General features: G+C 43.6%; 1 protein-coding gene across 1 annotated transcript in view; it reads right to left on the bottom strand.

Annotated features, from left to right (window-relative positions):
- Positions 1–670: 670 nt before the first annotated feature.
- Positions 671–25822, bottom strand: part of bmp7b (bone morphogenetic protein 7b) — a 179279-nt gene continuing 154127 nt past the window's right edge. Inside the window, exons 4-7 of the mRNA XM_078555505.1 lie at positions 19121–19318; positions 13493–13569; positions 11452–11562; positions 671–7537 (exon numbers count right to left, since the gene is read on the bottom strand). Of these exons, the coding sequence (XP_078411631.1) occupies positions 7388–7537; positions 11452–11562; positions 13493–13569; positions 19121–19318 (536 nt within the window). The 3' untranslated portion in view covers positions 671–7387. The remainder of the gene's footprint in view (positions 7538–11451; positions 11563–13492; positions 13570–19120; positions 19319–25822) is intronic.

The raw sequence follows: 25822 nt of genomic DNA, 5'->3' as shown, positions 1-25822 counted from the left end.
AACCTCTTAGGTTGCTGGCTACTTGTGATGGACTCTTATAGGTTAATGAATGTTTGTGATCAATTTTATAAGTCCAAAAAGGAATTCAGGAGAAACTTCTTTACCCAGAAAGTTGTTAGAATGTGTAACAGTGGAGACCTGTGTAACTTGTGTTACTTGCTTGGAGAAGTTTAGGGGAGCAGCACTGATGCATTTGACTCAAAACTAGATAAGCACATGAGGGAGAAATGAATACAGGAATATCTTGATAGGGTTATCTGAATTTGCATGGTAGGAGACAAATGTGGAGCAGAAACATCAGAACAGCCCCGTTGGGTCAGATGGCCTGTTTCTGTGCTGTAAATTCTATGTAATTCTATGAAAAGGTGTGTCTAATTGTGATGAAGTGTTGGGTTTGTATCTGCCTGTAATGGGCTGTGTTAGTCAATACCTATCATAGATTTCATTTTCTCATAATGCGTAATGAGTACAAAATTCATCCTATTGAGTTTGGGCTAAATAAATTCGAAGAAGCCTAAAGATAGAAGCCCCAGGTCTCATCTGTGAGGCTTAATTTTTTCATGTTACACAATGTGTCGTAAGCAAAACAAAGACAGACACATATATTTTTGTAGTACTTGTTTATTCATCTAATTGTTACAAACCACTGTATTTGAGAAACAAAAAAACCTTTTCAAGTTGACTTTATTGAGCAATGGAACAGTATTGTGTATATACATTCTGCCAGTCCATTTTATAATAAATATGGTTTTAAATAAGAAAGGATTTTTTTTGTCCAGAATACAAAGGTACGGGGCACAGGGAATAATCTGGAACCGCTAAAGAAATAAATAACTTCTTTTGTTCTGTGCAAAACTATTTACATAAAATATTACACACATCCACACACACTAGACATTACACTGCAACCAAAACTATTTGGTCTCAAGTAAAATCATCTGCTTTCTTAGATTCACTGTGAGCAGAATTATTGCAAGTCAAAAAATTCAGGCACATTTAATGATTTGGTGGCTTTAGTCAGGAAAGAATTTTAAAATGAACTTATATTGGACTAAAACCAAAATACAGGCTAGGTTATCCCTTTTAATTTGAGCTCACAAGCATTTTAACTAGAAACAGATGAAGATGGTGGGCTAGATTGTACCACACACCGAATTAACTTAAAATCAGCCTCATGTGTACATGCTTAAACAATCTTGAGTAACAGCATGCGCTCCAGCCTCACTATCTCTCAGCTGACTGTAGAGGCTTTTATATTTCATAGTGTTAAATCTGCCACTGGACACAGATGTCTGGTATTTCCGCCATTAATACCACAAATTAAAGTAAAGAAGGTGAGTTCTGCCTCTCCAACTAGGGCGTGTTGCCTCGTTAAGGCATTACTAGAGGCAACACATAAGATCAGGCCACAGACTAGTCCTGGCCAAAGGAGGTGACAGCACAAAAAAGTCAGGGGGCTCAACTGCTGGCCCAGTCTGACTTTCTTTGTGTTTGCTTGTCATCTGGAATATCATGAGCAATTATTCTGGATTGACGCTAGGGTATCTTAATATTTGATATGCCCATTTGTAATTTAATTGTTGACTGTTAAATGTTCAACTATTTTCTTAATTGGAGTTGTAATTTGTTTTATAATAGCTGGCCCTTGACATCTTTATGCCTGTAAAATTCTGATATATAGTTTTTTTAGGTGGCTTATTTAGACTACAGTGTGAGGTAATCCTGCACGAGTTATAATAGTAGAATGCGTATATGGAATATGTGGCATATCGGTTGCTCCCCTGGAAAGTCAATAGACTGATGGGTGTGTGATGGGAGAAATGAGTTGAGTATACAATTATGGCATCCATTGTTGTTATCCTTTCACTGACACAAGCCTGGCAGTTGTCTCCTTTCTTAACCTGGTGATTTTCAGTTGTGAGGGGAGGAATCTTCTCACCTGAGTTTTCTTCTTGGACATCAGGACCATTTTTGGGATGTAAATAAACCCTATCACTGGATTAGTGTGGTGGTGGGGTGAATCTCCAGTGACAGACACCACGTCAGCTACTGGCAATGCAGCTTGTTTGGTCCACTGGGAAGGTGACCTGGATGAGAATGCAGATGTCAGCAGTGACCTGCCATGACAGCCTGAGGCACTGGTGTACAGGCATGTCAGGATGGCTGATATTTTGTCTATAGAGCATGTATTGGGGGCATCACCTACTTACATCTGGATCTTGGTGTCCATTCCATCTGCCCTGTGGAAGGGCATGTTGCTGTGGAGAAGGCAGTTGGTGCTGCTGCTGGTATTGCTCCAGCTGCTGCTGGACCATGTAGCACTGGAAAATCCCCTGCCCTGGACTCTCAGCAGAGGGGAGTAGTGTAGCTACATAAGCAATGTCCATGCTGCTGTGATGGCTGGTTACAGGGAAGTGCAGCTGAGGGTAGGTAAGGTACTGGACAGGTGAAGTGCAGTTGGCACTCACAGTCAAGCAATGATAGCAGTCTATGACAGGAGAGTTTTGCAAGACATCCTCAAAGTCTGGCGATGTCTGTAGCTCTTCAGTATTACTGATCAACGTTCACAGTTTGTTAGCTTCACTGAGGCAGTCCCTTCTGCTGTGCTCTTGCTTTCTCGAACCTGTCATGTTGGAGACACAGCATTAAATTTCTCCACTGTTGGGAAAAAGGAAGTCCATTCAAAAAATCCTTAATTGACTTCTTAATGAGTTCAATGGCGCTCCAGCCTCAACCTCAGGAGTTCCATACTTCCGCACCAAACCTCCTGGGAAAGACAGAAAGAGGCTGGGAGATGTCTGGATACCTGCCTGGCAGCACTTTTTCTGATTTTCTGTTATTATCCCTCAAGAGAGGATCCAAACAGAATGTAATTTAACAAAGCCCCAGGCTGTTTTTCCCCATAAGGCCTTTTGGCATGATACTTCATTATATCTGAGTCCTAAAATTGCTTGCCTGCTCATATAGGCATGCCTGAATACACAATTAACATCCATTTGTTAGCATGCATTCAAACACACACCTGCATATAGGCCTGTAAAAGACACAATGACCAGGATTTTATCGGATATCGGGAGCATGTGTTGAAGCGGGGATGGTGCGAAAAATCAGTTTGGATGACGAGGGTGGTGGTGGGTGGTGACATCCCCGTCACCTTCCTGTCATTGCTTGCTTTTTACCAGTGGCAGAGAAGGTGGTGGATGGGCCCTCCTGCCCTTAGGCCAATTGAGGTGCTTAAATTTACAATTGAAGGCCATTTAAGGGCCTTTTCCCACTGCCGCTGGTATTTTATCAGCGGTAGGTGGGCTTCATATAGCAGCCCATAGAGGACCATAGGTAGCAAGGACCAGCCCCTCAAGCCTGTGCCCTCAAGAACAACCCACCCCACCCCTTGCTGGGGCCTGCCTGAATGGCCCCAGTGAGCCCGACAACACTTACCTGGGTTCCAGGGCCTCTTCCACCGACGCTACTGCTGCCTGGTTGCAGTCCCAGCAGTCACCAACATTCTCATTCAGTTGGCCGGCAGCTCCTGGGGGCCGGACCACATCACTTAAAGGGACAGGATCCCCGACTGCAGGCAGTTAATTGTCTGGCTGCACGTAAAATCAGGTCTGTCTTCCATAATCGGCCTAGGCAAGGTTGCCCTGACTTTTCAGCCAGTGGACGGGGCCACCGATGCCCCATAAAATCCCGGCCCAAATGTATGTTGTTGACAACTCATCTACATAAAGGCACATGCACCTTTGAAACACAGTCCTTGTCTGGAAGAGAGGAGTGACTACACTAAGTGAGTTTACTAAATTCCCACTGGGAACTGCAGCCTGTAAACAACATCAAACAAGCTACAGGATATGCATAGACACATTTTGCACTATTAATTGAGGATTATTCATGGGTTTCTGTAAAATTCTCTATTATGGTTTAGAGACAATGTACAAATGTGTTTTTAATTCAAGCAGTTCCTAGTCAACAAGTGCATGTCCAAAGGTATGTTTGTGGTGTGTGGCAGCCATAACATTGCAAGGAAATAGCAGGGTTCCCTGATATGTGAGAGATTACTGAACAAGATGGGTCAGAAATGGAAAACAGTACCTGAAAATTGTCACTCAAGATATAGATCTTGAATTAAAGTTAAAAAAAAATCATGAAGATTTGATGATTGCTTTATTCAGAACAGACTCCTGTCACAGTAACTTAGTGGAGATTTTTCCTGATTCACTGCAGAAATGAAAATCTGGAAGCAATCAAACTTTAGAAGGTAAATGATTTCTGAACAGCAATGTGAACTGGAGTTTGCACACAATGCGAAAATTTGATCCACAGCTCAATCTCATCATAATCTCATTTTAGGGATATATATGGTCTCTGGGCTTTTCCTACTGGTAGCCTTAACATAAATCCCTCATCAGTAATAGAGTTGGTTTAGATTATCCTGAGTAATCAGGGTAAAGAGTAGGTTCAGGTTATCCTGGGTAACCAGTGGTATATATGGCAGGTTTAGATTATCCCAGCTCATCAGGCTAAATAACAAAATCATGGTAAAATCAGAATATCCTGATCTTGCAGCACTATAATTTTAAAATTCTCATCTTTGTTCCCAAATCTCTCTGTGACCTGACCCCTCCCTATATTTACAATCTCCTCCAGCCCCACAGTCCTTTGAGATCTCTGTGGTCCTCCAACTTTGGCCTCTTGCTCATCGCCTATTTTTTAACCATTAGCCATTGATGGTTGTCGTTAGATGTTTAGGCCCTTAGCTCTGGAATTCCATTGTTGTACCTCTCCAGCTCTACCTTTCTCTCCTCCTTCAAAAGCGCTCCTTAAAACCTACCTCTTTGACTAGAGTTTTGGTCACCTGCCCTAATATCTCCTTGGTGTCATTTTATTTGATTATACTCCTGTGAAGCACCTTAGGATGTAAAGGTGCTATATAAGTGCAAGCTGTTGTTTTGATGTTGGTTATCAGGGAGAATGAACAGCTCCAGATTATAGCAGGTAATCAGAGATACAGGTTATTTTTGAATATTGATTGAACAGTTAAGTTTACTTTGGATGGTTGGGTAGATTGTTGTATGTAAACTTTCTGGAAAGGGAGAAGATTAATGCAATGCTAGGATTCTGGACTGCAACTCATTGGGAGGGATGGGGGAAGAGATAGGCATGCTTTGCTCCTTGTGTAGTAGACTAGAACTAGAACTAGGGGACAGAGTTTAAGAGGCTTCTCTTTTAAGACAGAGATGAGGAGAAATTTTTTCTCTCAGAGGCTCATTATTACGTGGAATTCTGCTCCCCAGAGAGCAGTGGAGGCTGGATCATTGAATTTATTCAAAGTAGAGTTAGACAGGTTTTTGATAGATAAGGGAGTCAAGTGTTATGGGGTCAGATGGGAAAATGAAATTGAGACCACAACCAGATCTTATTGAATGGTGGAGCAGGCTCGAAGGGCTGAATGGCCTACTCCTGCTCCTAAGTCCTATGTTTCTGATTACATAGAATTGCATACAGTATCCAGCACAGAAACAGGCCATTTGGCTCAGCTGGTCTGTGCCAGTGTTTATGTTCTACATGAGCATCTTCCTGCCTTACTTCATCTACCCCTATCAGCATAATTGTTTATTTCTTTCTTCCTCACTTGTTTACCCAGCTTCCCCTTAAATGCATTTAGCCAATTCACCTCACCAAGTTCCATATAAAGATATTTGTCCTGAATTCTCTTTTTGACTTATTGGTGATTACCTTATATTTATGGCCTCTGATTTTGGTCTCCCTCACATGTTGAAACATTTCCTCTATGTCTACCCTATCAAACCCCTTTATAATTTTAAAGACCTCTTTTAAATCCCCCTAAATCTTCTCTCTTCTAGAGATAACAGTTCAACTCTGTTCAGTTTTTCTTAATGAGTATATCCCCTCAGTTCTAGCATCAACCTTCTGTATCTTTTTCATATCTTCTCAGTGCCTCCAAATCCTTTTTGTAATAAGATGACCAGAACTGGTGCACCATGCTGCAAGATTACACTACACGAAGCAGAAGAAACCTCCTCAGGTGACCTGCTATGAATTTCTCAGGCTTTACACTTCAGTCAAATCTTCTCAGTTGCAGAGCTGCCATTTAACTTTGACTAAGCAGCCAAACAATCAACTTTCTGAAGAAGAGTCACCTGGACTCGAAACGTTAACTCTGTCTTTCTCTCCATAGGTGCTGTCAGAGCTGCTGAGTTTTTCCAGCAATTTTTGTTTTTGCTTCAGATTTCCAGCATCTGCAGTATTTTGCTTTTAATCAACTTTCATATGTGTTTTTCCAGTTTTCATTACTAAACTTCTGAAGCTGTTGGGTGTCATTTTCTCTTGCCTCCTGGGTGCTAAGATGGTTGAGGCATCACATTACAGAGGCAGAGGCCATTTGTTGTGCCAGGTTACCACCCAACAGAGATTGAAAATTACCCCTACCTGTGCGCTGACCCTTACTGCACAGGTTGATCTAATACTTCAGATCAGTCCTGTTAAGTGAGGCAAAATAACTAAATATAGACCATTTGATCATGGTGGAATCATAACTGAGATCCTCACTTACATACTTACATCAAGTTTCATTCAACAGAAATCACCAGTGAGTCCAAACTGCTACTACTCCTGCTTAACACCACCCTCCCCTTCTCCCACCTCCAGGAAGTGCTGAAGCCAAATGTAGTGCCCCATCACCACTCTGTTATCATCAGTTAACTCAGCATAAACTGGCCTCCTTCTCACTCCCTAAATTCAGTACACCACAGAGTTTTATTATCTACAAATCTAATATTCATGGCAATTGGTGTTTTCAATATCCCTGGCATGAAAAACAAAACATTCCTGCTCAGCCACTGTACATGTATTTCATTTTGTGGTGAAGCAATTTTTTTGCCGTATTTCTAGAATTTTCCATGGAGTCTGTCATGGAACTGCTGAGCTTCCAGTGAAATGATGGGTCACAGTTGAGTATTAACCCAGAAATATCCAGTTATATTGTACCTTAGACATTGTGTATGGATTTTTTTTTTGCCTGCTCATATTGAGTAATTAACAGGAAAGAAATAAATCAATTGTCACGAAATGTCCTCTCCCCACTAAAAATTGCAAATCTACCACCAAGCACTTATTAAAATTTGGGTTGCCCAACCCTTTAGGAGGCCATTCCTACTCAGAAACATTTTTGCTCTTCCTCCAAGTATAGAAAGACTTAATGTATAGTCAACCTTAAAAAATAAAGATCATTAAAAAAATTCTCAATTTACAGTTAGATTTTCCTTTAAACAACCTCAGACCATTAGGCAAGTTGACTTATCACGCGAGATCCGTAACTAGCAGTCTTTCCAATGCCCATCAGATACAAGTTCTTCTCTCTCTGGTGCTAATGACAGCCACATGCTCTGACCACCATATTCCTGTATTTTTTTAAGATGACGTTTGAACTGTCGTCAAAGTAAAGCACGGATATGGCATTGAGTTGTGTGGGAGCGCAGCATGGCTTCGGGACATTCTCTGGGTTTATTAAGTGAACCTGAATGTAAAATTAAGAGAGAAAGAGGTATTTCAAAGAAAATCATAATACAATCCATATAACACAGTCCACACATATATAACTAATCAAGAAGTGGGGAGCATGTTTCAAAATAAGATAGGACACTGTTTCACATCTACCACACAAGTTTCTCCCTCCTCTCCTGAAACCACTGACTCTTGATGAGATACAGTTCATCTGTCAGCAGCTGACCTTCAGTACCTTGCCCATGTTGGCACTTTCCAGGCCCTAAACATCTCCTTTTCACCATGGATGCCCAATACCTCTACACCTCCAACCCCCACCAGGATGGCATGAGGGCTCTCCCCTTCTTCCTTGAACAGAGGCCCAACCAGTCCACATCCACCAGCAACCTTTTCCAACTGGCCGAACTTGTTCTCACCTTGAATACCTTCTTCTTTGATTCCAGTCACTTTCTCCAAATTAAAGATGTTGCCATGGGTATCTGTATAACTCTTCACTAGACCTGCCTTTTTGAGGGAAATGTGGAACATTGGGCCTTAACTTCTGAGCCGACCAGCGTCGGATTAGGGGGGCACCCTAAAGATGCACTGGGAAATCCTCTTTGCAAGTTCACAGGCAAGGTTTACATGGCAATTGCCCAAAAGTGCACACTTCCTCTGGGAAAATGACCTGCACTGGGAGCCATCTGAAAATATGATTTAAATCGCAAATTTTGGATGGTTCTGCCTGGGTTACAGCAATAGTTACCTAGAAGAGGTTAGAAGAATTAAGACCACTTATAGCTACTGGGTAACTATTTACAGAACCAGACCAATCCCCTAGGCGACTTCCCCCACCCTCAGACCCCCCCAGGGAACTCCTTCCACCCCCACGAATACCCCCCAACAGGACTCGCTGACACCTCTGATCCCCCAGAGGTCTTCCCCCACTCCTGACTACCCCCCCATGGGACTCTTGCAACTACCCCGACCCCACAGGGGTCTCCACGCACCCCCTGACAACTCCACCCACAGGACTCCCCGACCCCCAAGGAGTGCCCCACAACTCCCCCCACAGGATTCTTCCCATCTGCATGGGACTCCTCCCCACCATTCCTGAGGCCCGACACCCTCCCCACCACCCCCGAGGCCCGCCACCCACCCCCGATTCTTTAACGCCCCCACCCCCAGGCCCAACACCTTCCACCTGAAGCCCGACACCCCCTCACTGAGGCCTGACATCTCCCCCTCCCGAGGCCTGATACCCCTCACCGAGCTTGACACCCCGCAGTGAGGCCCAACCCCCAGCGAGGTCCGACCCCCACCTCCTGAGATCCTACCTCCGACCCCCAATCTCTGAGCCCCCAACCTCCGATTTTCCCCCAACCTCCCTTCCCTACCCCGATCTCCGATTCACCCCCCTCCGACCACCAATCCCCCCCACTCCCCAAATCCTACCCATTTACCTTTGACAATTACCTGTCAAGGACTTTTAAATTTCAAGGGACCTTTAAACTTATCTAGATTACGGCAGCTAGTGCCTTAAAAAAGGGAACGTAGCCTCCTTCCCTTTGACTCTCCTGGGCTTTGATGCTGGGCCTAGAGGACGTGCTGCATCGCCTGGATTTGGCCCAGCCTGAGCCGGAAGGTTGGGCGAGATAGGTTCGAAAATATTTTGACATAAGTAATTGGGCCTGGAGTGGCAATCCAACACTGATTGCCACTCTGAGGAAGTTCAGGCCCATTCTTTTTCCAGTCCTCCTCAACTCCCCTACCTGGACCTCTTTCTCATTGTTTGCTGCATCAGTGCTATTTCCTGCTCTAGCCTCGAACTGGAAAATTGCATCAATTTTACATGCAATTTCCACCCTTCCCTCACCTTCGTGTGGTCCATCTGCAACTCCCCTTCTCTTCTTTGACTTCTCTGTCTCCATTTCTGTGATAGGCTATCGACCAACATTCACTATAAGCCCACTAGGTCCCAGCTCTACCTTCATTCTACTTTTTCTCATCCAGTTTCCTATATGGTCTATTCTATTTTCTAATGTACTGATGATCCAAACATCCATATCAGTATTCTACTATGTCTTCTTTTCTCAACTGAGAATTCTCCTTCACCATGATCGACAGGGCCCTTGCTGTGTCCATTTCATTTCCTGCATTTCTGCACTCACTCCTTCCCCTCCCTTCCTGAATCATGATAGGGTTCCCCTTGTCCTCACCTTCAATCCCACCTGCCTCTGTATTCAATGGATCATCCTTTGCCATTTCTGCCCTCTCCAGTGTGACATCACCATCAAATACATTTTCTCCTCAATTCCCAGCGCACCAAAGGGACCATTCCCTTTGCACCACTCTTCTGAAACCCCAACACTCCTTAATCTACCCATACCAACATTCACACATGTCCTTTTGCCTTCACCATTCTCTTTCCAGTTGAAACAGTGATTTAATTGTACTTCTTTCTATTTTGTATATTGTATTCATTGCTCTCCTCCATATTGGGGGGGACCAAATCCTGGTTGGGTGACTGCTTTTTGGAACACCTCCATTTGTTTCCAGTGATTTGTCATTTCAATTCTTGATCCCACTCTCACTCTGGCCTTTCTGAGTCTGCCTCATAACCTGCTCTGATGAATTTCAACATAAGTTTGAGGAACAGCACCTTTCGAAGAGGCATTTTACAGCCTTCCAGGCTGAAGTTCAACAATTTAAGATCATAACCTCTGTCCCCATTTTTTTGGATGGCAGCTGTTGGTGACAATTGTACCACTCCCATTTACACCTCCTCTACACTCACCTTCTGTTTCTTTACTTTTCCCATTACCATTTCGTTTTTGTCACCATCATCCCTTTTGTCATTAGCTCTCCTATCTTGCACTCCTACACAAACCTTTCCTTTTGTTTTACCCTTTTCCCTTTCCCTGCCTTGGTACTTGCTTAAAACCTGTTACATCTCTAATTTCTTTCCAGTTCTGATGAAAGATCATCGATCTGAAACCATGACCCAGATCTCCTGGTCAGCGGCGATGCTGGGGCGATTGCCATTGACTGCTATGATCTCTGCACTCTTATTATTTTGTATTCTTCCAGCTGGAACTTCTGATCCTAGCCTGCAGCAGCGATGCTTCAGTGAGGTGCAATTAACTAGTTTTGGCAACTTTGGAATGAAATTAGTCTTTAACCATGGTATAACAAGGGCAACATTGAGTTGGAGGCTTCCTTCCAAGTCAATAGAAACTAAATTCGGGCCGATTGTAAAACCAACTGCTGCTCTGCTATCGCCTGGCTTGCACCATTGCCAAAGACCTATTTCAACAACTGTGTTTATCTCCATATCAAAGAAATGGATAAGAACTCACATAGAATTACATTCAATTTACAACATGGGAACTAGCTTTAGGCCCAACCAGTACATGTTTACCCTCCACACAAACAGTATCCTAACCAGTGTTCCGTGTAAGTCTCTGGCTGTACAGGCATGCAGCAACGCAGAAGTTACTGGCCAAGACATGCACAAGTAGGCACATTTAAATTACCATGCATGTGTGGTCTTGAAGAAAATTTAAAGATAATGTGTATTTAAACGAATCAGCTGCACACTACAAGAAAAAATTAGCGGGTATGATGATCAGAATCCCATTTTTCTGCCTGTTCCCATGTCACTTTGTGCTCCTTTTCTTCAATTGTCTACTTAACCTATTTTTAAATGTTGACATGGTCTCTCCTCCGACAACTAACTCTGGTAGCATATTTCATAGCCTTGCACTTCAGGGCTGGAAGGTAAAGAGACTGTACTTGATGTCAGCATCTTTTTAAAAATATGAAGACACGACAATATTATTAGGCTTATTGGGGGATACTGTTTTAAATCTTCAGACTTTAATTTTGCATACATTGTGAGATGTCACCATTTCTTCCTGTGTCATACACTTGGTATACAGTACTTACCAGAGTTTGAACAATTGCATGATTTGTAGCATTCATGTATGAGTTCAGTGGGAATGAGCATTCTCCCTCACAATAGTATGCAGCATATCCCTCGGGAGCTATGATCCAGTCCTTCAAGAAGAGGAGGAACAGGATATATATTCAGAACAGAGTTTCTGGATATCGCTGTCTTTGAAAAACTGGTTTTATATCTTTCTAAAAACAGCATGCAACCATATTTACAAAAAAAATGCACCACTTTAAATATCAGTTTAATAGTGAATAACAAGAGCAAAAGAAACTGCTTATAACATTAATTCAAAAGAAAGTAAATAATGCCCGACCAGAGTTCAGATCTAACATTTGTACTGTGATTATGACATCCTCCACAGCAATTTCTGGTAGCACACAACTTCCCCAGGTGCCATGAAAGATTGATTTTTCTGTGAAACATCATGTTTATCAAGATGAAGGAAATTATTGCTAGGGAATGGAACACTCTCCATTTCGAACAGTCAGCCTCAAATACTCCTAGGTCAAATGCAAAGTAGAATTCCCTCCATGTAGCCCTAAAACCGTGCCTTAACCTAATTCTGATGATCATCCTTATTGCATCAATGTGATAATTGTCGGTTTTGCACAGCAGGTAGTCATACTGTAGTTTCTCTAAGTGAGACAGCTTTTTTTTAATTCATTCACGGGATGTGGGCTTTGCTGGTTGGGCCAGCATTTATTGCCCATCCCTAGTTGTCCTTGAGAAGGTGATGGTGAGCTGCCTTCTTGAACCGCTGCAGTCCATGTGGTGTAGGTACACCCACAGTGCTGTTAGGGAGGGAGTTCCAGGATTTTGACCCAGGGACTTAGGTCCACTTTGGGTCATGAACCTATGCTTACTAGGAACTGAATTGAGACTCAATTCAAGTTGAGTCACATGAGACGCTCACCAGCAGCAGATTGAAGGGTCTTTCATCCTATCAGTCTGAACTAGATTTGAAATCAAGCCCCAGGGATGAAAAAATAAACATTGGTTTTCCTACCTGTGCCAACAGTAACTCATTTACTCAAATGGATTACAGTCAGTCATACACATGCCAATCAGAAAACCTAGGCTCTAGTTTCTAATCCGGTCCTACAAAAATTTACTCAGCAGTGTAACTGGATAGTTATAAAGTATTTCAATATTAAAATTGTGACAATCCCACCAGTCTTCCTCACTGGTCTTATGTAATGGTTAAGGACATTGCACTTATGCTGCTGGCACCTAAGATATGTTTATAGGGGTTCCACCAATCTAGGTTGAATTACAGTTTACTATTGATTTACTGGGATCACTTCTAAGGTCACTACAAGATTCAGTTTAAAATATTTAGACATTAATTCTCCAGGACATTTACTTTCCATGTTTTTAAAAAGATTTTACATTTTTCTTTCAAGCACATTACCTGGGGACATTGGTTAGAAAAATGCCAAATAGATTCCCAACTTCAAAGTACAAAGTGCCATCAAATCTGTTACTCAATTTAATGTCTCATCCAAAGGACAGCACCACAGATCTCTCTCATAACTGCATTGGAGTGCTGTTATGCGCTTAAGTCCTGAAGTGGCACTTGAGTATTCAAACAATTAACTCAATATAAGTGTTACCAATGAAGCTGAGGTTGGATATTACAATGAAGGTGCAAAAGTCTGAATGGGATTCCAATGTTTCAAAATCCTAATTTGGGTAATGCCGCATGCTAAAATTAATCTACATGTTTACACAATAAAGCCCCTCACAACCAGGAATGAGAGGAACTAATCTCAGTGAGAATACAGAGTTGTTATGGGTATCTGAAAGTGGAATTTGTGTTGTATAAGGGGGAAATTGGCTAGCCCCAATGAGGGCTGCATATGTTCTCTGAAATACAGGTTATGGAAGTATTCTTTGTAAGAACTGTTCTGGATAAAAAGCAAATGCGAAATAATAATTTTTTAAAAAATCCTACACTAGTTGGAACTTTTCTGAAATGATTTTGGATAAGAAACAAAAATGCTTTTAGAGTTCTTAATGTTCTGGAGTTACCTGCCATCCCAGGTCACGAAAGCTGACATACAGCTCATGCTTCATGCAGGCCTGGCGTTGGTCACTGCTACTGTTCTCTAGTAATCAGAAAAAATAGAGGCCATTAACAACTGGATATCAGCATCAGGTCTGCCACAGTTATCTCCACTAAGTTCCTGTGTCAAATAATTGGCAAGCAGACAGGATATTTATAGGCATTTGCATGCCTGCAATAGGAACAAGCTATTTATTTCTTGCAGAGATTGCAAGGTAAGAGAGCTGTGCAGAGAGAAAAGAAAAAGAAGACTTGCATTTCTATTGAGCCTTTCACAATCTTGTGATATCCCAAAGAGCTTTACAGCCAATGAAGTATTTTTTAAAGTGTGGTCATTGTTGTAATGTAGGAAATGTGGCAGCCAATTTGCACACAGCAAACTCCCACAAACAGCAATGTGATAATGATCGATAATCTGTTTTTGTGATATTAATTGAGGGATGGATATTGGCCAGGACACTGGGGAGAACCCCTATGTTCTCCTTTGAAATAGTGCCATGGGATTTTTTTATGTTCACCTTATAGAGCAGACAGGGCTTCAGTTTATAGATCATCTGAAAGGTAGCAACTTTGAGAGTGCAGTGCTCCCTCAGCACTAGAAAGGGCTGGAGTTTCAGCCTAGAGTTTAATGCTCAACTTGAACCCACAACCTTCTGACTCAGGGGTGAAAGTGCTACCCAATGAGCTATGGCTGACGAGCTATATCTTGACAGGAAATATCCTACCATGCCTGGAATAATTAAAATTGAATTGTATCTATCTGAAATTCCATATAATACTGAATCACATAAATACCTGTAAATTGACTGATGTTTCTTAATTCCTCCATTTGGAAACTATTTTCCCATTGGTGCTTTTCATGATCTTCAGTACAATGTCTGAAATCTGATCTACACATTTACTGTGGTCTCTCTCGCTCTCCATCTGTACACTCACTGATCCCCATCAGATCAGTCCATTCAAATGACACACCGGGTATAACAGACAATCAGTTAACTTGGGCAAAGCCTCAAATAGCAAACCAGTTCCTTACTGATGCAACAAAATGTGGAGGCAACTGTAACAAGAAATCAGGTCATCGCATCCTGCAAATGACTTTAAAATCATTGAAAACCATCTTATCCCACTTGTTGTACTGGGCTATGCAATGTATGCACTGGCAGAGGAGCACAAGGCAATGAGAGTTCGCTATATTGGTTCCTGGGATGAAAGGGCTGTCCTATGATGAGAGGCTGAGTAAATTGGACCTAAATTCTCTGGGGTTCACAAAAATGAGAGGGGATCTCATTGAAAGATTAAAAATTCTGAAACGGCTTGACAGGGTAGATGGTGCGAGAATGTTTCCCTTCATTAGAGAGTCTAAAACAAGAGGGCAAACTAGTCTCAGGATAAGGGGTTGATCATTTATGACAGAGGTGAGGAGGAATTTCTTCAGAAAGACAGTTGTGAATCTTTGGAATTCTCTACCAGAGGGCTGTCGATACTCTGTTGTTGAGTATATTTAAGGCTGAAATAGATAGATTTTTGGTCTCTAGGGGAATCAGGAGACGGGGTGACAAAGTGGAGGTAAGGTCAAAGACCAGCCATGATCTTACTGAATGGTGGAGCAGGCTCAATGGGGCCATCTGGCCTACTCCTGCTCCTATTTCTTTTGTTATGATCAAAAGACAAGTCAATTTTTGATATTGAGGATAATCTATTTTTAGTTTTTAATCCTGAGAGCGATGCTTCAAATAATTGTTTGTATTAGATGAGATGCTCCTGCAGAAACCAGTTTCTTCTAAAAGATTCTTTTGGCATCTGTACACAGACAGCCACTTAGATGCAGTGAATAGGTCAAGCGCAACAAGCTGGACCAAACTGAAACCTGTGTGCCTACATGACCTGACGAAGTATATGGGTGGTAGTTCTACCAGTAGGCTCACCCATGTTGGGAGGGTTAAAGTGCTGAAGCCAGACAAATGGCAGTCATGTGTGTTAACAATGTCCAAGGTGTTAATAAACAATTGTTTTTTAACTTGTTGAAGCACCAGCTGAGGAATGAGGGGCCAAAATTGGCTCAATTGGAAAAGAATATTTGAAGAGGACCCACAAAGCTGCAGTCTGAGTGATGCTAGGAGCCATATCTTTGAGCCCACATTTAACTGTAGAATGCTTGAGGGTGAACCAGTGACTTTGCAACTATGGTTTCTAAAGTTCTCCATCACTGGGGGTTTCCTCACCTCATGTCTGATTCTGTTGCAGACTAATTCATAAAGAATGATTGCCAAGAGTGGTTAATAACTCAGCAACTCTATTAGTGCTGTATTATGTGACTATCAGTACAGTACAAGGTGAACCAGATGGACTTTGGTCTTTTCTCATCCAGCAATTTTTATGTTCCTGTGTATGAATAATTTCAGGAGTGTGGTCCCTGGATGTTAAAGGTTGCAAAATCATTCAGCGTTTGATAGAAATGTTGATGGTATATACATCCTATTCAGAACAGATGGTAGGTAATCTCTTCAACCTGAGACAACTGAAATCTTGAACTAAGGTATCAGAGATGATGGTACGGGAATTGCTGTTTGCCAATGACTGTGCCATCATGTCACACTATGAGCATGGCTTTCAATGGGTCATAGACTGCTTCTCAAATGTGGCTGATGCCTATGGGCTAGCCATCAACTTAAGGGTGACAAAGATACTCCACCAACCACCACCAAATCCTGTCTATAACTATCAATAGCATAACCCTGATGGCTGTAGATAACTTTACCTATCTTGGAAGCACAATCTCTAGAAATGTCTGCATTGACAGAGGTGGCAAACAGAATTACCAGAGCAAGCTCAACATTTTCCCATTTACCCAAGAGACTGTGAAGGAAATGAAATATCAAATTTACAACAAAACCTGCTGCTATGATAATACCTCCCCTCCTATATGCCTGTGAGACACAGTCTACCTACTTCAGATTTTTAAGCAGTTGGAAAGGTTCCACATGAGATGCAGTCGGAACATCATGGGCATCAAATGGGAGGACAAAGTACCCAACACTGAGGTACTTCAAAGAGCAGACATGTCTGGAATTGAAGCACTCATCATCAGAGCCCTGCTCAGATGGAGTGGACATATAGTATGTACGGCTGACGATAAAATCCCTAAGGCAGTCATGAATTCGCAATTAATCTTGGACATTGCCTGCAAGGTAGGCCGAGATTAAGGTTCAAGGACTCTTTGAAGACAGAGCTCAGGAAATGTGGCATGTCCACCATAGACTGGGAGAAAATGAGCAATAAAGAACTACCTTGGGAGCAATCTCCAGTAGTGGCATTGTTTCCTTTGAACAGCAAAGAATACAGGGCAGCTATGGGCAAAAGACAAGCTAGAAAGACCGGGCAATCCCAACAAAATCAGAAAATTCATTCTTGCCCCCACACTGTGAAAAGCCTTGCAGGTCTGCAATCGACTCCATAGCCATGTTAGAATTAATACACAACAGGTGACTCTATGCATGTAAGAAACTGCCATCTATGATAGCTGGCGATGACAATATTCACATAATTCCAGGAGCGTGGCCCCCGGATATTAAAGGCTGCAACATCATTGAGCAGTACCTTGGATAACCAGGCAGCTTTATTTCAGGCCTCCACTGCTTCCCCAGGGAGGAGGTTGCTAAAGATGCAATAAGTTTAACATTGCTAGCCTCTCAAGCCCTGACCAAAACCCACCCCTCCCCCCACCTCCCTCCGCCACCCCACTGTCCCCCCCCCGACCTTATTTCCCCTCAAGCCCTGGCCCCCATGATTCATAATGACATTAAAGTGATTGTCTGGAGATCCTGCAAAAAAAGCCAATTGGGCAGTCACAAATTCGGTGGAAGAACAGCCAAGACTCTAGGTATATGTATAAACAATGGTGATTGGGAGAATCCTAGATTCTCATTTCCCCAGCAAGGCTGGAGCCTTAAGTCAACTTGGGGTTGGGTTTGCAGTCCTGTCGTGCCAGAGGCCAGGAGCACGTGGGGTCAGAGATCAGACCTTGGGCAGGGAAGAGATCTGTGTCTTGGTTTCTGGGGGTGTGGAGATCGAGAACAGGGCTTGGGGAGGGTGGAGATTGGGGTCAAGGCTTGGTTGTAGGGGAGATCAGGGTCAGGACTTTGAAGGCATGGATATCAGGGTCAGGGCTCCAGGGTGGTGGAGTGGGTGGGGGTCAGGGCGGGGGGTTTGGGAGAGGGTGGGGGGAGAAGTGGAGTTGAGTCAGGGCTTATGGTGGGGGGGGGGAAGTAGAAATGGGAGTCAGGGCTTAGTGGGGGTGTGGAGATTGGAGTCAGGGCTCGGGGAGAGGTGGAGATCAGGATCAGGCTCCGAGGAGGTGGATATCGGGGTCAGGGCTTGGGGAGGCAGGGGGAGGGGTGTGTTTGGAGATCAGGGCTGGGGCGGGGGGGTGGGAAGTGGAAATCGGGATCAGGGCTCTGTCGGGTGGAGATTGGGGTCAGGGCTCTGAGGTTGCGGGGAACTTGGATCAGGGCTTGGGGAGGGGGAGGTTGGAGATCAGGGTCAGGGTTCCAGGGGGGAAGTGAAGATTGGGGTCAGGACTTTGGGAGGGAAGTTGGGGTCAGGTCTCTGGTGGGGTAGATTGGGGTTAAGCTTGGGGGGAAGGTAAAGGTTCAGACCTTGGGGTTTAGAAGAAGAGGGGTCAGGGCTGTGGGGAGATTGGAGGTTAAGGCTTAAGGGAAACATCAGGGGATTGAGGAGATCAGGGGTCAAAGCTTAGAGGGAGGTTGAGAGTCAGGGCTGGGTAGGGAGGGATCAGGTATCAAAGCTTAAGGAGAGATCGGGGTCAGGGCATTGGGGGAGTTCAGGGATCAGGGCTGGGTGGAAATTGGGGGCCAGGGTTGAGGGGTAGATTGGGGCTTAGAGCTGGAGAGAGAGCAAGAGGGGGGTCAGGAATGGGGGGAGATCAGCAGTCAGTCTGAGGGCTAGATTTGGTTGGGGGAGGACGTCGTCAGGGTCGGGGCTGTGTGATGCAATTTCTGGGCATATTAGTTAGCCAATTAAACGCATAATCTGAATCCTCTCAAGCAACTAGGCATTAAAGGAACTTATTTTCAAGTGAATTTCTTTCTGGCAAAGTTTAGAGCCTGATCTTGTTGTCAGCAGCAAAAATCCAAATTGAAAGGCTTTTCCTTGAAGTGTGTATCTTCAAAACACAGTTAGACTTTGTGAAGAATTGATTGACTTCTAATGCTTCAGTCAGGTTATTCAGATTTTCCCATTTTAGACCTTCTAGATCAGAACCCTAGTTGTTATATATCCAGACTCCACCTTGGCTGGATTCTCACATCTTTTGCCCATTGACTGAAGATGTTGAATCTGGCGAACCTCCCTCATGAAATGCCACACATAAACCTCTTGAAAACACAAATATCATTGCCAACTAATATCAAGGTCTTAACTGCACTAAGCTGTCTGGTTTTCTGAGACTGCAGTTCACAGATTCTTTTTGTTTTCAGATGTTTAACAGGTGAAATGGCACCACCATGATACCTTTTAGGTTGGGCAAATAAAAACTGAATTGTAATATTAGAACTGTGCGCAAAGTGCATGTCTACCTGCTAAACTGGTTGCTCTTAAAGATTCCTGACCCTTGGAAGACCTAGAGCGACCTTGGTTCTTCTGTTTAACACCTGCTGATCGTGCGCTCCGGATGTGGACCTCAGTGGCTTTGAAGAAGGCCACCATGAATGGTTGTTTATTCTGAGGCCCAAGTCTTCCTATGAGACCTGCCATCTTGGGATTGACACTTTGTCCTTCAAAAACAAATATATTAAAAATTAGTTTATTCACAATTACATATGTCTTTACCTATCCATATTTCTGCTGCTTCTACACTGTTCCCCCATTTATGGAACAGGGCTCTGCAGCATACAGTTTTCTAAGGCCATCACAAATGCATTTCAACTGATAGAAGATCTGATGAATTTTCTTCCCTCACCTAAATAGTTGACTGAGAAACAGTAAAAATTGTGAAGAGAGATATACCAATCAGGGTCAAGCTGCCTGGTTTAAATTTCAAACAATGCTTGGTAGTTAACTGTCAATCACCATCAGTGGTGCATTCTCCATGGCAGTGCCACTTGTCAACCAATCAGCACTCTCTTCACACACAGTATAAATTGTTGTTTCCCCCCTTATATCGGTATTCTTGCTAGTGACCTGATGAATGCAAGATGAAAAGCTTAGATAAATCTTTTTTCAGCAATACTCAAGTTCTATACTACCAAACTACTATCATAAAATGGCTTGTTCTCCTTAGAATAGAGAAGGGAGAAGGTTAAGGGATGATTTGATAGAGGTGTTCAAAATCATGGAGGTTTGGATAGAGTAAAGGAAGAAAACTGTTTCCAATGACTGAATGGTTGATAACCAGAGGCACAGATTAAGGTGACTGGCAAAAAAAAAAGTTGACTTGAGGAAAAACCTTATTATGCAATGAATGGTTAGGATTTGGAATGTGCTACCTGTTAGGATGGTGGAAACAGATTCAATAGCAGCCTTCAAAAGGGAGCCGGATAAATATTTGAATGAGAAAAAATTGCAGAGATATGTCAAAAGATTGGCAGGAGAGGGATTAATTTGATAGCTCATCAAAAGAGCCAGCACAGATTTGATGGGCTAAATGGCATCCTTTTATCTGCAGTGCACCTTGGGATTTGTCACATTAATGCTCCTTTAAAGTTGACACACTGGCGGAAATAAATCCTGCTAAGGTTAAATTGTGGAGGCATTACATGTGGACAAATAAAATAGAATGTTGCTAATTGACTGGGGATTAGAAGGAATTTTAAAAAATATTTGAAATGTAGATTAATAAGAGAATGTGGGATCGAGAGCAAAATAAAGGTCTTTCGACTCATCAAATTTCAACCATACCAAATGTATACTTTAAAGTATCAAAAACAAAATCAATATCACTGTTTGTTTACACAAGGTCAAGTGGGTTTCAAGAGCAGAATATTACGCTCGGTGTGTGGACGCGTGCCCGACATGCCCGAGCGTAAAATGACGCATGATGACCTTGGGCGTGTGTCCCGATGTCATCGCGCAGTCTCTCAATATTTTGTTCAGCAGGCACGCGCCAGAGTTGGCTGTTCGCCCGCCGATAATTAAAAGGCCTATTAAAGCCATTAATGATCTAATTAAATTAAAATTTACGCTGCCCGTCCAATCTAACAATTGGCAGGCAAAAAGGCCAAGGAGCCTTTAGATTTTTTAGGAAACCTCATCCACGAGAGGGATGAGGTTTCCTAAAGCAAATAAACATTAAATAAAAACTTTATTTTTGAATTAAACACGTCCCAGCTCGTGTGACAAGTCACATAAGGGGACATGTTTTATTAAATGTTTAATCTCTTCATTAATTTTTTACACAAGGCTTCAATCTCCCTGAGGCAGCTGCTCGCGATCCATGCAGGATGGGCATTAAGTGGCCCACCTGCCGATCGCGGGCGGCGGGTGGGCTTCCTGACCACCCCCCGATCATCCCCGCCAAGGGCAAAATCCTAACTCAAGAGTTTGAAGTTGTTATTGATAATTTAGTGGGTGTGGATGATTTAACACTTTTATTGCCTTCTAAGTGAAATGACTTTTTAACGTAGTAGAAACTTGTGAATGAATCACTTCTTTTAAAGCTTTTTTAAAAACACATCCTATTGCCACTAGAGGGTTTATTAGATCTATACAGTGTATAGTGGGTCAATGGGCGTAGAATTGCCATAGCTTGGCATTGGGGTATGAGGGGCCATGGTAGGTGGGTGAAAGGACACAGATTGTCATAGGCAGCATAGGGTGGGGGGCATCAGGTGTCATGGATGGGGCATGGAGAATGTTTGCAGGGTGAGGGCTGGAGGACCATTCCGTTTTTATGATGTCTGGGAAAAAGTCCCTCTGCACCCAGGCAGGCCTTTTAAACAGCCCACCTTCGCATCCGGCAGCCCCTTTGGCTACCTCCAAACTTTTTCCCGGGTCAGCTGGCCTGACTCCAGCCTGCACCCACCCCCCCAGCAATGAAGATACCACCTTTGCAGGCACTTTCTCCTGAGGCAGGCGGGCCAAGCCACAACTTTGTCTGACTTCCGCTACTTGACTTGAGGATGAAAATTCAGACCATAAAAACAGATTGTAAAAGGTTCTATAGGCAAGTAGGAAGGAAGAGATTAGCAAAAGTAAACATGGGTCATTTAGAGGCAGCGTCAGGAGAAATTATAACAGGAAATAAGGAAATGGAAGTGACATTGAATTAATATTTTGTATCTGTGTTCACAGCGGAAGAGAGAAAAAAATTCCAGAAATAATGAGGAACAAAGGATGCATGGGGAATGGAGCATAAAAGCAGGGAAGTGTTGCTACAGTTGTACAGCGCCTTAGTAAGATCACATCTCGAGTACTGTGTACATGCAGTTTTGGTCTCCTTATTTTAGGAAGGATACAAATGCATTGGAATCAGTTCAGTGAAAGTTCATTTGGCTGATTCCTGAGATAAAGGGGCTGTCTTATGAAGAAGGGTTGAGCAGGTTATTGAGGTTTAGAAGGATGTGAGGTGATCTTATTGAAACATTAGATTGTGAGGGGGCTTGACAGGGTAGATGCTGAGAGGATGTTTTCCCTTGTAGTCGAGAACTGAAGGCACAATTTAAAAATAAGGGGACTCACATTTAAGACTGAGATAAGGAGGATTTTTTTCTCTCAGAAGGTTGTTAGATTTTGGAATACTCTCCCCCAGAGAGAAGTTGAGGCTGGGTCATTGAATATATTCAAAGCTGAGGCAGACAGATTTTTGATCGACAAGGGAGTCAAGGGTTATGGGGTCAGGCAGGAGAGTGGAGTTAAGGCCATAATCAGATCAGCCGTGATCTTATTGAATGGTGAAGCAGGTTTGAGGGGCCGAATGGCCTACTCCTGCTCCTATTTCTTAGGAAGGACATATCAGCCAAACTTTCTCTGCAGCAGGTGGTGAGGGAACCAACAAGGGGGAAAAACCTACTCGACCTGGTGCTCACCAATCTACCTGTCGCAGCTGCATGTGTCCTAGACTGTACAGGTAAGAGGGACACAGTCCTGGTGAAGACAAAATCGCACTGAGCATACCCTCCATTGTGTTATTTGGCACTACCGCCATGCTAAATGGGATAAATTCAGAACAGACCTAGCAGCTCAAAACTGGGCACCAATGAGGTGCTCTGGGCCAACAGCAGCAGCAGAATTGTATTCAAACACAATCTGTAATCTCATATTCCAGCATATCCTTCACTCTACCATTACCATCAAGCCAAGGGATCAACCTGATTCAGTGAAGAGTGCAGGGGGGCATGCCAGGAGCAGCACCTGGTATACCTAAAAATCAGGTGCCAGCCTGGAGAAGCTACAACACAGGACTTCTTTCATGCCAATCATCATAAGCATGTGCAATAGACAGAGCTAAGCGCTCCCACAGCCGGGGGCTTGGATCTAAGCTCTGCAGTCCTGCCACATCCAGTTGTGAATGCTGGTGGACATTTAAACAGGTAACTAGAGGAGGAGGTTCCACCAATATTCCCATTCTCAATGATGCATTTGCAACCATTTTCAGCCAGAAGTGCCGAGCGGATGATCCATCTGGGCCTCCTCCCAAGGCCTCCAGCATTACAGATGCCAGTCTTAACCCAATTTGATTCACTCCGTGTGATATTTCGAAGGAGTAATTTGACAAGGAAGTATTCAATGAATGGCACGGCACTAGGAAGTTCTGAGGGACAAAGGGACCCTGGCGTGTGTGTCCATAGATCTCTGAAGGCGGAGGGGCATGTTAGTAGGGTGATGAAAAAGGCATATGGGACACTTGCCTTTATCAATCGAGGCATAGATTACAAAAGTAGCGAGGTCATGTTGGAGTTGTATAGAACCTTAGTGAAGCCACAGCTGGAGTACTGTGTGCAGTTCTGGTCGCCACATTATAGGAAGGATGTGATTGCACTGGAGGGGGTGCATAGGAGATTCACCAGGATGTTGCCTCGGATGAAACATTTAAGTTATGAAAAGAGGTTGGATAGACGGGTTGTTTTCGTTGGAGCTGAGAAGACTGGGGGGTGACCTGATTGAGGTGTACAAGATTATGAGGGGCATGGACAGGGTGTATAGGGAGCAGCTTTATCCCTTAGTTGAAGGGTCAGCCACAAGGGGGCATAAATTCAAGGTGAAGGGCAGGAGGTTTACGGGGGATGTGAGGAAAAACTTTTTTACCCAGAGGGTGGTGACGGTCTAGAATGCACTGCCTGGGAGGGTGGTGGAGGCAGGTTGCCTCACATCCTTTAAAAAGTACCTGGATGAGCACTTGGCACTTCATAACATTCAAGGCTATGGGTCAAGTGCTGGTAAATGGGATTAGGTAGGTAGGTCAGGTGTTTCTCACGTGTCGGTGCAGACTCGATGGGCCGAAGGGCCTCTTCTACACTGTGATTCTGTGTGATATCTAGAAACAGCTGAAGGCACTGGATAAAGACTATGGGTCCTGATCAGCATCCTGGCAATAGTACTGAAGACTTGTGCTCCAGTACTAGCTGCACCCCTGGACAAGCTGTTCCAGTACAGCTGCAACATTGGCATCTATGCAACAAAGTGAAAAACTGCCCAGATATGTCCTGTCCATAAAAAACAGGATATATCTATACCAGCCAATTACCGCTTCATCAGCCTTCTCTCGATCATCAGCAATGTGATGGAAAGCGTTGTTGACAGTGCTATCAAGTGCACTTACACAGTAATAACCTGCTCACACTCATTCTCAGCTTGGGTTCTGCCAGGGCCACTTGACTCCTGACCTCATTACAGCCTTGGCCCAAACATCGACCAAAGAGCTGAAATCCAGAAGTGAAGTGAAAGTGACTGCCCTTGACATCAATGCAGCATTTGACCGAGTGTGGCATCAAGGAGCCAGGCAATGTTGAAGTCAGTGCGAATCGGGGAAAACTCTTTACTGTTTGGAGTCATGCCTAGCACAAAGGAAGATGATTGTGGTTGTTGGAGGCTAATCACCTCAGTCCCAGGCAGTCGCTGCAGGAGTTCCTCAGGGTAGTGTCCTAGGCCCAATCATCTTCAGCCGCTTCATCAATGACCTTCCTTCCATCAGGCGTGGGAATGTTCACTGCTGATTGTACCATGTTCAGCACCATTCACGACTCCATAGATACTGAAGCAGTCAGTGTCCATATGCAGCAAAACCTGGACAACGTGCAGACTTGGTCTGATAAGTGGCAAGGGACATTCACGCCACATAAGAGCCAGGCAATGACCATCTCCAACAAGAGAGAGTCTAATCATCTCCCCTTGACATTCAATGGCATTATCATCGCTGAATCCCTCAATATCAATATCCCGGAGGTTACCATTGATCAGAAACTGAACCAGCCGTATAAATACTGTGACTACTGGAGCAGATCAGAAGCTGGGACCTCCAAGGCGAGCAACTCACTTCCTGACTCCCCAAAGCCTGTCCATGCTCTGCAAGTCAGGACTCTGATGGAATACCCTCCATTGCTGGGATGAGTGCAGCTCCAACAACACTCAAGCAGCTCATCACCATCCAGCGCAAAGCAGCTCACTTGATTAGCACCCCATCTATAAACATTCACTCCCTCCACGACCGATACAAAGTAGCAGCAATGTGTATCATCCACAAGATGCACTGCAGCAACTCACCAAGGCTCCTTCAATAGCACCTTCCAAACCTGTAACCTCTACAAGCTAGAATGACAAGGGCAGTAGATGCATAGGAACTCTGCTACTTGCAAGTTCTCCTCCAAGCCACACACCATCCTGACTTGGATCTACATCGCCGTTCCTTCATTGTCGCTGGGTCAAAATCCTGGAACTCCCTCCCTAAAAGCACTGTGTACCTACACCACATGGATTGCAGCAGTTTAAGAAGGCAGCTCAATGCCACCTTCTCAAGGGCAGTTAGGATGGGCAACAATGCTGACCTTGCTGTCAATGCCCACATTCCCTGAACAAATGTCTCTATCTGTGACTCTATCTTTATGTGTATTATAGCTGTTCCTGAGCCTGTATTTCTACCTGTAGCTTTACTTTACTGTCCTCATTTTGTAAAGATACAGTCACACATACAAACAGAGGTACATTTCCAGACGTTGATACGGTTTTAGATGCATGTATGGGTAGAGATACAAAGGCTAAGTTTAAACTAACCCACCTAATGGAAAGATGGGAGAATCAGAGTGGATCGGCCATTTTATACCCCATCTGATTTAACCCTCCACCAA

Source organism: Cetorhinus maximus, chromosome 13 (genome assembly GCF_964194155.1).
Source record: "Cetorhinus maximus chromosome 13, sCetMax3.hap1.1, whole genome shotgun sequence".
Classification (NCBI taxonomy): Eukaryota; Metazoa; Chordata; class Chondrichthyes; order Lamniformes; family Cetorhinidae; genus Cetorhinus; species Cetorhinus maximus.
The sequence above is the reverse complement of the archived record's forward strand: the minus strand, read 5'-3'. Positions and strand labels throughout refer to the sequence as shown.